This window comes from Carassius carassius, chromosome 33, assembly GCF_963082965.1.
Source record: "Carassius carassius chromosome 33, fCarCar2.1, whole genome shotgun sequence".
NCBI classification, from domain to species: Eukaryota; Metazoa; Chordata; class Actinopteri; order Cypriniformes; family Cyprinidae; genus Carassius; species Carassius carassius.
The window spans coordinates 14,917,650-14,931,478 of record NC_081787.1 but is presented as its reverse complement, the minus strand read 5'-3'; the positions used below and the strand labels follow the sequence as shown (position 1 = coordinate 14,931,478).

The window sequence follows — 13,829 nt, the reverse complement described above, 5'->3', positions numbered from 1 at the left end:
AATCATTTTATTTGTAAAAGTTCTAGACGTGAAGCAGCGACTATTTAAAAATTTAGCAGTCACTCACACGTGCAGTTTGAAGTCCTCAAAATTTGATTAGATGCGAAATATCAATATTTATATTGCAGCGATGTCCGAGATGATTCTGCATCCCATTGTCGCTCCGCACTGAGGAGAGCTCGTGCGCGCTCAACGTGCGCGCATTCAGGTGTTGACAGAGAAACCTAGTAAGAGTATGTATGTGAGGTGGGAGAGGGTGTGTGTATGAGAGAGAGAGAGAGAGAGAGAGAGAGAGAGAGAGAGAGAGAGAGAGAGAGAGAGAGAGAGAGAGAGAGAGAGACGCGCTCTCTCCTAGTGCACTTTGCAGCAAGTTGCGGGCGGCTGTTGCTGGCGTGGCGATTGCTGGTCGCGCAGGGAACTTTAACACGCTGGATCCCAAAGTCCGTCTCTCTCACCTGCGCAGTTCGGAGCTGCCATGGATTTCGCAGCCGGATTTACTATCCTAATCACCCTGCCGATCTTTCTGCAGACGAATGGCCTTTATATCTCCAGTAGCATAGGTACGTGCGGCTGCCTTTACCTATTTACACTTCCATCCCGTCGCAAGATGTCCTGCCCGGTACCACCCCAGTGCGCACCAGACCTAGATTTTTGCGCACTGTCCCCCTATCCCTGTGTGAAAGAAACTTGTGGGACTGGCTTTTTTATTTTTTATTTTTTAAAAAAATCTTTTTAACTATTCTCTGGAGCTTTAGGAAATATAAACAGCCGTAGCGTTCTCGTGTGCTGTGTCATTACTATTTGTTTTGAGTGTGGTTGTTTCACATGCTGCTGAAATTAATTGTCAGGTCTGGTGTGGTGGAAATGTTTTGTTATTGTTGTTGTTTTGACTTGCGTGTGCGATCTTTGACGGACGCTCTGGCAATATCGATCTTTCTGATTGCGGAAGTACCGCAGGAAATAATAATAATAATAATAATACTAATAATAATAATGATAAATTGTCCCCATTATGTTCTCATAATTTGGGAACGTTTAATCAAAACGTGCGTTTTGCGTAAAGAAGCTAAAATAAAAGCTCCGACACTGAACTTTTGATTCTGGAAGAGACAGATTTGAAGGTTGTTTATGCTACAACTTTCGGTTTGTTGGTGACTTGTAATGGTTATTTGTAAATTAGAGATTGTATTAAATGTTCAGTAAGTGCTCTCTTCAGAGATGCTCATGCAGAGCTCAGCATCACTTTGAACTGACATATCGGCCGTGTCTCAAAACCTAGCGAGTTATCTACCTAGATAGCATTGTTGGGCACCATAGGTGTTTGCAACATTTTTGAGGGACATGGGTAATTGAAGCATTTTTGGAATAATTGTTAGGCATCCTAAGTGTGGGCATTTTAGGTGAGTGGAGGATTTTTTTGCATCATAGGTGTGTGCAGCATTATTGTGCATCAGTTACATGTATAGGCATCATAGGTGTGTGAAAATATTTTGTGCAGCAGGTGCATTAATTATTATAAATAATGAAAGATGTGTGCAGAATATTTGAAAATTATATGTAAGTGAAGCATTTTTAAGCATTATAGGGATGTGCAGAATTTTTGCATCAGTTGCATTATAGGGTATCATGGGAGTTTGCATTATATGAGCATCATATGGAAGAGAAGCTTTTTTGAGCTTCATTTTTAGGCATCATAAGTGTGTGCAGCATTTTTGGGGAGTCATAGATGAGTGGCGCATTATTTTTGTGCATCAGGTGAATTAAATATTATTGTGTATTATAGGTGCATGTGGAACTTTTGGGTTCAGGTATGTGCAGAATTTTTGGTTAGACATAGGTGAGTGGAGTATTTTGGATATTAAGGGTGCATGCAATATTTTTGCGAATGCATGGAACATTTCTGAGCATCACAGGTGTGTTGGAAATCAGCTGAACTGAATGCAGGCTGAACTGATTGAATGTGCCTGTGATGCTTAAAATGCTGCCTTGGTAGGTTGCTCATTAGGTATTGTGACACTCATTTAGCATGAGTGATCTTTTGAGATAATTTAAGTCAATTACTTTTGTTTTTCCCCTACGTGAGCCTGTTTTTGTGTTTCTTCTTGATATATTTCAATATTGTAAATACATCTATCATGCGTCTTGTGAATGACACATTTTATTTATCTTAGTACTTAGGCAGATAATAGATATAGACACAGAACAACACACATTTCATAAAGTTTCACACAGTCTGTGCAAAAACAGGCGTCATTAAATCTGGAAATAATGGTGTCAAACAAGTGTTAATGTGTTTCTTCACCCGGACATGTCTGACCCATTGCTTCTCATGTGCATTTACTCGCTGCATGGAAAGGAATGTGCATTTCAAGTGTCAACAAAAAGACATCTAAATTTAAATTTAATGAGAAGAAACATTGTTTCTGCAAACCATCACATGAAAGTCACCAACCAATGTGTTCTGTCTGACTGACAATCTTTGTGTGTAACTCAATGCAGATTCCCTGCAGCATATTCTGGGGGACTATGGATTGGTGAAGCCAGTTCTTACTGATGCAGAAGGGCGTTTTCTGTCCCATGTGGTATCGGTTGGTCCAGCAGTGGGGCAGATCCGTAGGCGCTGGAGAAGAGAGGTGGCATCGGCCGACCACGCCCACGCCCACCATGAGTCGGGAAGAGGCATGCCTGAGCGACTGTACTACAATGTCACCGTCTTCGGCCGGGAGTTTCACCTGCGTCTGCAGCGCAACACGCGCCTGGTGGCCCCCGGAGCCAAGATGGAGTGGCAGGAATCTGATGGCACTCATTCCAAGCATTTGAAGAGCGACTGCATGTATGTTGGTGACATTACGGACATACAGGGAGCCTCCGTAGCTATAAGTAACTGCGACGGCCTGGTAAGTGTCTACATTGGCCTTCATTTTGTGTGGTGTCCAGTATGTCTGCTTAATTCACACAAACTGTTCATGAATCTAATCAATTCCATTAAAAATAGCTAAAATCGAAAACAAACTTTAATGAAAAAGAAGAGTTTAATCCTTTCTATATTTTTAGATCTTTGTGCAAATTGAGTGTTTTTGTGGAGTTATCAAATTGTTTTGTGAAGTGAAAAGCTGCATATTTGTCATAAAAAAATCCATCAAGAACTTTTTTTTAACTTTAAACTTCGAAACTTCAAACCTTCAAACTTCAAAGTTCTCTATTCAAAAAATTGCTTCCTCCAGTACAAAAGTCATGTTCTCTGAATCAGGAGAGAAATATGCACAGATCAAAACAGATCAGATCTAAATAAATACTTTTTTTATCAGCTGTTTGAACTCTCATTCTGACGGCACCCATTCACTACAGAGAATCCATTGGTGAGCAAGTGATGTAATGCTAAATTTCTCCAAATCTGTTCCAATGAAAAAACGAATTCTTGTATGGCCTGAGAGTTTCCTACAAAGTTTCATTTTTGGGTAAACGTTTCCTTCAAGGGATGTGACTCTGTAATGAGGGTCCTGCTAAAGTCCTTTATGGTTGTAGCCTAAATTTTTGTCTTGTGCCTTGAGTATTTAAAGTAAGCCTTGAAGCTACCTAAAACTATCTGTCTCTTCAACAAACTACTGAATGTTCTCTTAGTTCATGCAGTAGTCATAGATTTTATGAGTATCCAGGGATATTCCTAATACAAGCTGAAAGGCAAATAAATAGTTGATTGGTAAAGTGTGCTTTGTGACTAGTGTGTACTGAGATCTGTGTTAATGGCAGTGACAGATGTGAGGATTGGAGCAGAGGTCTCTTGTTAATTACTGGAGGGTTTTTTTCTTTACTCAAATAAATACTATAATTGTAAACGGGCCCAGATGTGAAGCTCAGAGAGTCTGTCAGAGATCATGAGATCCATACCCCCCCTGTGGCTGACATCTTTATACAACAAGAAAGAGAGTAAGAAAATAAATAGAGTGAAGAAACTTCATAAACAGATTAAACTAAGAGGTCAAATAGATGATTTAGAAATTAATTACACAGTACCAGTGAGGGCACTGCTGTCTGCTCCGTTGGTCTCTTAGAATATACTGGTAGAAGCACCAATAGCCCTTGTGCACTACATTTTTAATTGTAAAATAATTAGCTACACACACACACACACACACACACACACACACACTTAAAAATTATAATTATAATGATATATTAATTAGACATTGAAAGTTACCGTCAAAATACAGTATGTAGACTGAAGTACTGTATGATTACATTTAGGATTATATGAAATATGCAAAATAGATTGTTACAGAGTTAGTTTCACTGAACTTTTATTGTTATTTTTAGTATTGCTAATTCTTGCATGTAAGTATATCCAACGATGAATTTAAAATATATTTCAAGTGCATTAAATGTTGTAAAAATTGCACTTAAACACAATGAAGTTGTTTATGAAGTATGAACTCTGAAAATATTATGACAAAAAATCTAGAATACCAGTTGGTATGTATGTCTCTTGTATGTTTCATTTGCTTGTTTGTGTGTGTTGTAGATTTTCATTGCTCTTTATATTGCCCCATATGAAGAGCTTAGAGGCATTTCTGTATATACTGTGTTTGTGTGTGTGTGTTTCTGTGCTTGTGCACAGATATGTCCACACTTGTGTAAGTTTGTTTGTGTATGCACGTTCAAGTGGGCAAAGTGCCCACAGGATTAAACCCAGTCTTCATGCTGTCCTTCATCTTCAAACTCTCAGGGTCATCCAGGGCTACAGCCGTGGGCATCTTGCATATAGAACAGACTCAGTAACCCCATTTCCTCTGAGGGCGATACTCCTCAAAAGAGGAGTGATGAAGAGTGGCCGTGCTAATGGCAGTGTACTTTGAGTGCATTTTCAGTGTTTTTGGGGTTGCTCAGTATATTCAGAGAGACATATCGAGGAGACTTCATTTTATTTATTTTTAACCTGAAGTTACACCCTGATTCACATGCATTCGGAAGCTTGTTTTTGGTTTTCATGTTCCAATAAGGTTTTTGTAGTGGCAAGCACTCAGTAGCTTCTATATAATGCTTTTTAACGAGACAGGAAAGCAGCCAGATGGAAGTAGGTAAACATTGTGGCAGTAACCACTTGTTATTCAAGAAACACGTGGAAAGTCATTGTTCCATTTCTTCAGAATATCTGGAACTGCAAGAAATCAAAACATCTGCTCATCGAGCAAGAGGTCACATAGGCTGAAGAGAAATTCACTTTTATTTTTCAAAAAATCAGAGGTTTACATGGTTTAAATGTGTCAGAGGTGGGATGTATCCATGATAATCAGAGGGTCTGGTTTAGTAAGGCAGAATTGAGAATTCTTTGTACGGTGCATACATCTGTTTTATTGTGGGGCATGGCCCGATGTTGCAGGTTACACTAGCACTACAGAGACTCAAGGGAAAAGTTTTTATTGTTTTTACAAGCTAGAAAAATTAAACCTGTCTACTCATGGAATGATGAGGTGCTATTTTCTAATATATAAAATGAAAGCAACAAAAGGCAGTGACTCTCTTTATATATGTTTTTAAAAGCTGACAAAACAGATTATTTGAATGTCAGTGTGACTGGTCACCTCTTTTGGTTTTGTATGATTAATTAAATGAATACAATCAAGTTGGTCATGCAAATTTGCATTAATGACCAACAGAAAGCTGCTTGGTTTGAAAGTGCTATTTACAGTTTATATATATAGTGTTTGATCTGGATTATAAAAAGCAGGGTTTTGTGATTCCAGTCACAGAAAACATTATATGGCTTCAAAAGTTTTGAAATATGTTATATGACTTCTTTGTGGTAGTTTTTTGGAGCTCAGCAGCTGTGGTCACTATGAACTTTGAAGATTCTTCAAAATATTGAATTGTTTATTTCACAGAAGTAAGAAAGTCATACGGGTTTGGAACAACATGAGGGTAAGTAAATGATGACAGGAATTTCATTTTTGGCAGAACCGTTTGTTTAATATTCACTACTTTCTGTTTTTTTTTTGTCCATAGTCTTGGTGGGGAGCCAGTTGGCATCTTTTAACTGCAACTAAACGAACAGCTAACTTTCACAGGACAGCATTCAGAGAACCAAACAGATAGGAAAGTTCAAACAGACAGGTGAAAGACACCAACACACAACCTGGGGAAGCTTGCGCTCGTAATATGGCCTGATTAATGAAGACTGAGACAGTGTTGAGCAGCTGAGCAGGATCAGAAAAGACATGCCATGGATGGTGAAAGACAAGGCCAAGGCTAAGATAACAAACAGGCAGGGGAGGAGAGGTGTATCGAAGACGAATTATGCTGTCGGCACATTGGTTTCCGTACACAAGCAGGCCAGCGCACTTCTTCCCTGGGGGGACAGTCTTTTATATGGGTGTGCTGAAGAGTGGCCAAGGCCTAATCCTTTCACACACTTCACTGCCCCATGCAATTATACTCTTTCCTCTTTTCATCTCTTGGGGCGAATCTGCATCCAGCAGTGCTCTCATACCATCAATCAGACCCTCTGCCCATCATCATAGTGTGCATTGCTGGCGTTAGTTGACAGCAGCATCAGCACCAAAAGGCAAAGTTGTTCACTAGATTCAGTCATGTTTGACTTTACTCACAGAGCGACAGTATCTCCACTCTGTCTTCTGGTTGGTCTGCCGGTCTGTTTATTTATCTGCAACACCTTTATATTCAAAATAAAGGACTTTCAATTAATTTGTTGCTGCAAATTACAGAGTGAACTCCCTTTAGATATGGTTATTGGCTTTTGTCAAATGCAATACCACTTAAGTTCCATTTGATACCTTAGGACCTGTTGAAAGATCTAATTTTTTCCTTAACACTTCCAACATAACTAAGGCAGCGTGTCTAATTTTGATGAGGTGATGAATAGAGTCCCACGAGGAACATTAGCACTCCATTCGCCTTACATGTTGTGGAACATCTGTTTCACTTGCTTCACTTTTACTCGCGGTTGGCTTGAAGTTCTGAAGCATTACTTGATCTCATCCAGCTAATCTCATTCCTGTAGTTTAAAAGTGGTCCACTCCAGGCTTAAACCATTTCAAGTTCCATAAGTGCCACAGAGCTATTAAATAACACTTGTAACAACTGAACAGAGTCAGTTGGTCATTTTAAGAGTTGATGATCCGGTAATGACACAGGTGGTTAAGTCTGAAAACACTGTAGGCCAGTTACTTCATTTCTCAAGCAAAAAGCACTAGTGTCACCATGGATATAACTGTCATGGTAAGCTGAGTTAGCGGAGCTGAAGTGCCATTTACTTCTGAGTATAATCATTATATAAATTTTCTGCTGAGAAGCCGTTATTGACCCTTTTTGTTCGAATTTGTGTGAATTGGCTGGTGCTGGGCTTGAACGAACAAGAGATTACGCTATGATTACAGACTCCGTCCTGCAATGTGGCTCTCAAACCCACAATTACTCAATCAAGAGGCTTTTATCAGCCAGTCAGCAGCTCAGCGCGAGGGCAGGAATGTTTCTCATAACCTGCAATTACCAATTCCTACTGACTGCAATTCAGCAGCCATTTCACAGTTTGTGCACTGAACACATAAAAAAGACAAGGGACTTCCCTTTGGTACTACATGAGGAAATTCCACATGAGCAAAGACATTATGTAGATGAAATTTTAATAGCAGAAGATTTCTGATCTGTATTTCTTTGACATTAGCCATGGCAGTGGTTTGTTGGTTTGATTCCCCAGGAACACATGAACTGATAAAAAAAAAAAAGCACAAATGCACAAATATACTTGTGTTACTTGTGGTAATACTTTGTGTAAAATGTGTTTGCTATATATTCTTTATTAGAATGTACAGACATAAAATTGAAATTGCTGGAATGACAAGAACAGCAATTACACAAAGTGATGTTGCAGTACACTGGATATTAAATATAAAAATTGCCCAAGTGCTCAGCTTCTGCTTTAAAGTCTATTATGGGAGTTTTATATTCTTTCATTAAATTAAAGCAACATCACACAGACAAGAGTGCAGTTGTTCCAACAGGATAATTGTCATGAAGTTGCAAATGGTTGTTGTTATTGAGCCTGTGCTAGTTTACCAAATTAAAGCTGCTTTTTCTTCATAAACTAAGGATTAACAAGTATGGAGAGTCACGAAAATTGTGTCACAAAGGTGTCAGAAACACAGTGTTACTGACACACACACACATATACGCACACGCACACACACTAAAACAAAGGTATCAAAATCACATCTTTTGAGGTGTTTGACCTGATTTAGCCCTTTCTGTTCCGGAATAGATGACCAGTGTGTCTCACCCAATATCCATGGGCCTTGATGCTTAGCGCAGACCATTTAGCAGCTTGTTTACCTGGAGCTCCTGAGAGCCTTCTTCTCACTCCTTTCATTTATCTGTTTCTAGGTGTAATTGGTGCAGTTTTATAAGTAGCAAAACAGGATGATATCACCCTTTTTTTTTTTTACGCATTTACACCTCCAGGCTTCCAGATGCTGATGTGTTTCATTTGTTTTTGTTTTTGATGGAGTAAAAACAGTTTGTTTTGGTTTGGATCATGATTGAAATGTGTACATTTTTTGGTTGTGACTGACTTACACTTTACTCTCTTATTAATACACAGTAAAATCAGCCCATCAACCCAAAAGTGGTGATTTATCTGTCTGTCTGTCCAACTGTCTATCTGAATCCAAAATTTGTAATCATTGCATTTTCACTTTTCACTTTTAACTGGAGTATCGAAGTACTGTAACTTATAAAACATATTACATATCCCCAAATATGTAAACCCTAATGTTGTCTTGACTTAAAAAATCAAGTAATGTTGAATAAACATTACTTAAAATTTTGCGTTTTGGCCCTGTCACTTAAAAATATGAGTTAATTTAACTAATTTACCTTCAAAATGCATAAACTTAAGATTTCAAGTGTTGTGAGCTCAAAATCATGAGTAATCCTTTGGATAAACTCAACGGCACTCTGTTCTTCCTTTAATGTGATTGGCCATGGGAGGAATTCTGCCTAGCAACAAGAGAACAAAAGCACTGATTGGTGGATTACAAAATTCTTCCTTTTGGTCTGTTCGGTTTGCTGAACTACATTTCAAGAGGACGTTTTTTTTTAGTGTATTATGTTAGGTGAGTAAAGTTATGTAGATATAAACTTGTTTTGCATGATTTCTACTAGTGAAATATGTTATCCTTGTGGTACGTGATTTTGATATGGTATGATTATTGAAACGACAACTTATAGTATTTGATGAATTGGCCCAATCGTTTTCCTTTGAGAGAAAGAACATGGCAGCTAAAGTTACTGCTTAACTCGTTAGACCAATACACTGAAAACCCTAATAAGTTGACTGAACTAAATTGATTGAGTAAACTCGTTGCCTCAATTTAATTGAGTAATGGAGTCTTCCAAAACTTACATATTTAAGTTTATTTAACTTGACGCTTTTGTAGAAAACCCTAATAAGTTGACTGAACTAAATTGATTGAGTAAACTCGTTGCCTCAATTTAATTGAGTAATGGAGTTTCCCAAAACTTACATATTTAAGTTTATTTAACTTGACGACGGTTTTGTAGATTGTACTTAAATCACTCAGTTCACCAAACTTGGTGCTTATTTAATGTACTTAAACGATTATGTTCACTTAACTTGGTATTAATTTTAAGTGTACTTATATATTTAAGTTAACTCAACATGTAAATTTAACTGAAAATTATGTTCTTATTTTTGACCGCACACTTTTTGCACACTGAAGTAAAACAAATAACAGCATATTTAAACTTTGACCTTTTGACAAAATGTCACAATATTTATGAAAATACAGTAAACCCTATACTGCACTGTAAAAAAAAAAGTTGTGTCAACTTAAAAAAAATAAGGCAACTTATCGCAAGCGCTTTTTTGAGTAAACTTAACAAAAAATTACTATGTTTGCATATTTTAACATCAACCTAATCCATTGGGCAAAGTTACGTCCAGTGGACATCTTTTTATGTCTTTGCAGACGTTGAAAAGATGTCCACTGGAGACAGAATGTTTTATGATGTCTTTTTTAAAATGTTTTTTATGTCTTCTGTACATCCGATATAGACGTTTACAGATCCTCCTTACAAGGTTCTGTGACTTTATTTCTGTCAGACATCTAGAGAAGCTCTTATTGAGAATTAACAGAGGTTTAAATGTTGATATTTGATTCATTTGAAGTCACCATTGTGGTGGAAAGTGTTTGGTTTAGTTGGGATCTTGGTCCAGTTACTTCTTGTGTTAGCTTGTCTTTTGCTGCTGTAACGGTGTATTTTAAAACGCTGTTTTTGTGGTGAAGAAAGACAAACTTAAATGAGCTCAGGTGTCATCAGCTCTTTATTGGTGTTAGCTTGTCTCTTGCTGCTGTAACTTGTGTGTTGTAAACAGAGGTGGGTAGTAACGAGTTACATTTACTTCGTTACATTTACTTGAGTAATTTTTTGGGGTAACGAATACTTTTCGGAGTATATTTAAAGATGGGTACTTTATACTCTTACTTGAGTAAATTTTTGGGGAAAAATCTGTACTTTTACTTCGTTACTGTGGGCGACGCTCCTCTCGTTACTTTATCTTAATGCAATAAATGTTATAAATGCTTCAGTTTATTCCAAACGCGCCGTCTACTTTTCTCTGGGCAATGAGCGATGCCCATTCACGAATGATTCATTCTTTTGAGTCAATTCTGTTCAAAGACTTGATCAAACCAATTGGCAAACGAGTGAATTGGTTCATGAATCAGTTTGAATGAGTCGTTCAGTTCCCTGCCGCACGTGCTGAGCGTCTGAAGTGGTTCAATCGGAGTTGTAACGTTTAAGAACAGAAAGTGTGACGCTAGGTAAGTGAGACAGGAGGCAAAAGCAAGTAAACAGGGTTTATTGTAAATGATGTGCTGATGGAGGGTCGGAGAGTGACGCAGGAATCTGGATGGCAGCACAGACTGGGGAGTAGGTGCGTTGAGTGCGCTGGTACAGATGACGGTGGTGGTAGATCCGATAGAGGTGATGATAATCCGTGTACGAAGGGAACAATCCAGGGCAAACCAAAACAGGAGACAAAGCAGGACAGGAACACGAGAACCAGACATCTAACACGGAGGACCTCAAACAACGATCTGACAAACAAGAGACGAAAGACAGGGCGTTATAAAGGCGGTGGGGATGAGATGCACCTGCCGCTGATCAGGCGATCAGTGGCCACACCCACATGAACCAATCAACATGACATAACCAGACTACAGCTGGAGACGGTGCGTTCACGAACCGTGACAGAAAGAGCGTTGAAAACGTGGCTGGAACTGCACTGAATTGAAATCTGCAAAGTTTATTATTTGCTAGCGATGGAGATCCTTATTAGATGAAGACCGCAAGTTGAATGCAGCTTCCAAAAGACAAAAAATAGCCGATTAAGATTTTATTAATTTTAATACAATCACACTGGTGCAAGTACGTTCAGCGAGTCATATTATCAGCTGCTAAATTCAGATCTGTGATTGCTTGCTGGCGCTGAGCCAGAGACAGACGCGTTTTTACAGCACTGCGCATTATAACCAATCACACACGATTCTTTTGAGCTTATTAAAGCATTGGCCAATCAAAGGTGTTCCGATGAGACATCGCTAAAATGCCGGTGCTTCCTTCACTCGCTCACTGACTGAATACCTCTTTCTGGCGAATTCTCTCGTCAGAAACAACAAAGTGCAGATGTGTGTACGAATCTTTAATTAAGATATTGATTTCACAGTGTTAACAGTTTCAGTGATTTTAATGGGAGTTTCTGAGAGTGATTGAAATCTAGACTGTCAGTGAAAACTATCTTTAATAATGTAAATGTTATTTGCTCTCTTTCTGAACAATGAAAGATTAGTAGCAATATTTATATCACATTAACTTTCAATGTTAAATTCACATTTTTATATCACATTCACATTTAATATAAGGTCAGTCGTATTAAAAATATGTTATGGCATGACACCTATATCTGTTACTTAAGTAAACAGACAAGGTTTTATAATAAATTACATAAATTGGAGTAAAGGCTGATGAAATATATACATTTATACACACACACACATACATTACATACATTTTATCTATATATCTAAATAAAAATAGGCTCAGTAAATATGACCCAAAGTAACTAGTAACTAACTACTTGAGTAGATTTTTTATCCGATACTCTTTTACTCTTACTCAAGTAACTATTCAAGACTAGTACTTTTACTTTTACTTGAGTAAATATTTCTAGAAGTACTTTTACTTTTACTTGAGTACAGTTTTTGGGTACTCTACCCACCTCTGGTTGTAAAACACTGTTATTGTGGCAATGAGAGTTGAGATCAGACATGCACATCTTGCTTGTAATGGTGACAAGTTAATATAAAATGTATTGCTGCAACTGTGGATTCACTTTTATGGATAGAAACCTAGTAGATAAAATAATGTACTTACTTTTTGAAAACAGATCATGTCGTCACAAACAGACATCAAGATTTTGGATATGCATCACATCAATGGTGACAATCAGAACAAAAAAGGCTGGAAAATAAGGATGAGTTTGTGCTATGGAGCTCTTTTGTTTGTCTTCATTGTTGTGATGCATATGCTAAATCTAGAAGTCTGTGTGTGTGAGTACTTGTTTCTTTTATTCAAAATATTTCAAATGCATTCATTTTGTCCATCTTCAAAATAAGTATTTTGCTCTTGGTGCCAGTATAAATATCAAACAAAACTTATTTTATGATCTCAAATACGTATTATTTGATGACTTTCTCATCAACAAAAAACATCTGATAACACCTGAGCTCATTTAAATTTGTCTTTTTTCACCACAAAAACAGCGTTTTAAAATACACCAACCCAGCAGCAACTGGACCAAGATCCCAACTAAACCAAACACTTTCCACCACAATGGTGACTTCAAATGAATCAAGTATCAACATTTAAACCTCTGAGTGATTTAGGTACAGTCTACAAAACCGTCAAGTTAAATAAACTTAAATATGTAAGTTTTGGCACACTCCATTACTCAATTAAATTGAGGCAACAAGTTTACTCAATCAATTTAGTTCAGTCAACTTATTAGGGTTTTCAGTGACGCACAATCCAAATATGTTAATACATACGTTTTTTTCCTGTAATGAAATGAATTTGGGCAGAAGTTAAGCGTCAGAACATTGTCCCAGGGCAATCCATTCTTATGATGCAAGACAAAGCTTTCCCTGACAAAGGCAAGTACCCCATCAAAATATTTTTCTAGTCATAATTCCTGTAACATGCTGTGCATCAAACAATTGTTTACAGAAGCATTAGAGATCGTTTTAATCTTACACAAGTAATTTCTGATGCCTTAGTTCAGTGGTTCCCAACCCTTTTCAGCTCTCGGCCCACACAACCAAACACGTATGTTTGCGCTGCCCACTTCAAAAAAATTAACTGACCCCGCTATTGTTGGGTTAATAAGTACTCATAAGCTAGATTGTTCACTGTATTTATTGAATGAACTAGGGCTGTGCGATATGGACAAAAAAAAAAACACCTATCGCGATTTCTTTGATCAATTTTGCGATTGTGACACACACCGATATGCTTTAAGAGTCATAAATGCATTCAAGATTAATTTGAAACATATTTCCAAAAGAAAACCAAAAAGTTGGAAAGTTGTAACGTCTCTAGAACAGACATAAGTCAAAATTATCACTATAGTAAAGATGTAACAAAATGTATAGACCTATTGCAAAAAAAAAAAAAAAAAAAAAAAAAAAAAAATCCCGTGTCCAGGGACTTTTTTCTTTTCTTTTTTGCAATGCATT

At 37.5% G+C, this 13,829-nt stretch overlaps 1 protein-coding gene across 1 annotated transcript in view; it reads left to right on the top strand.

The window, feature by feature from the left end:
* Positions 1 to 318: 318 nt before the first annotated feature.
* The window catches only part of LOC132114131 (A disintegrin and metalloproteinase with thrombospondin motifs 2-like), a 160,700-nt gene continuing 147,189 nt past the window's right edge, over positions 319 to 13,829 (top strand). Inside the window, exons 1-2 of the mRNA XM_059522258.1 lie at positions 319 to 560; positions 2,500 to 2,897. Of these exons, the coding sequence (XP_059378241.1) occupies positions 476 to 560; positions 2,500 to 2,897 (483 nt within the window). The 5' untranslated portion in view covers positions 319 to 475. The remainder of the gene's footprint in view (positions 561 to 2,499; positions 2,898 to 13,829) is intronic.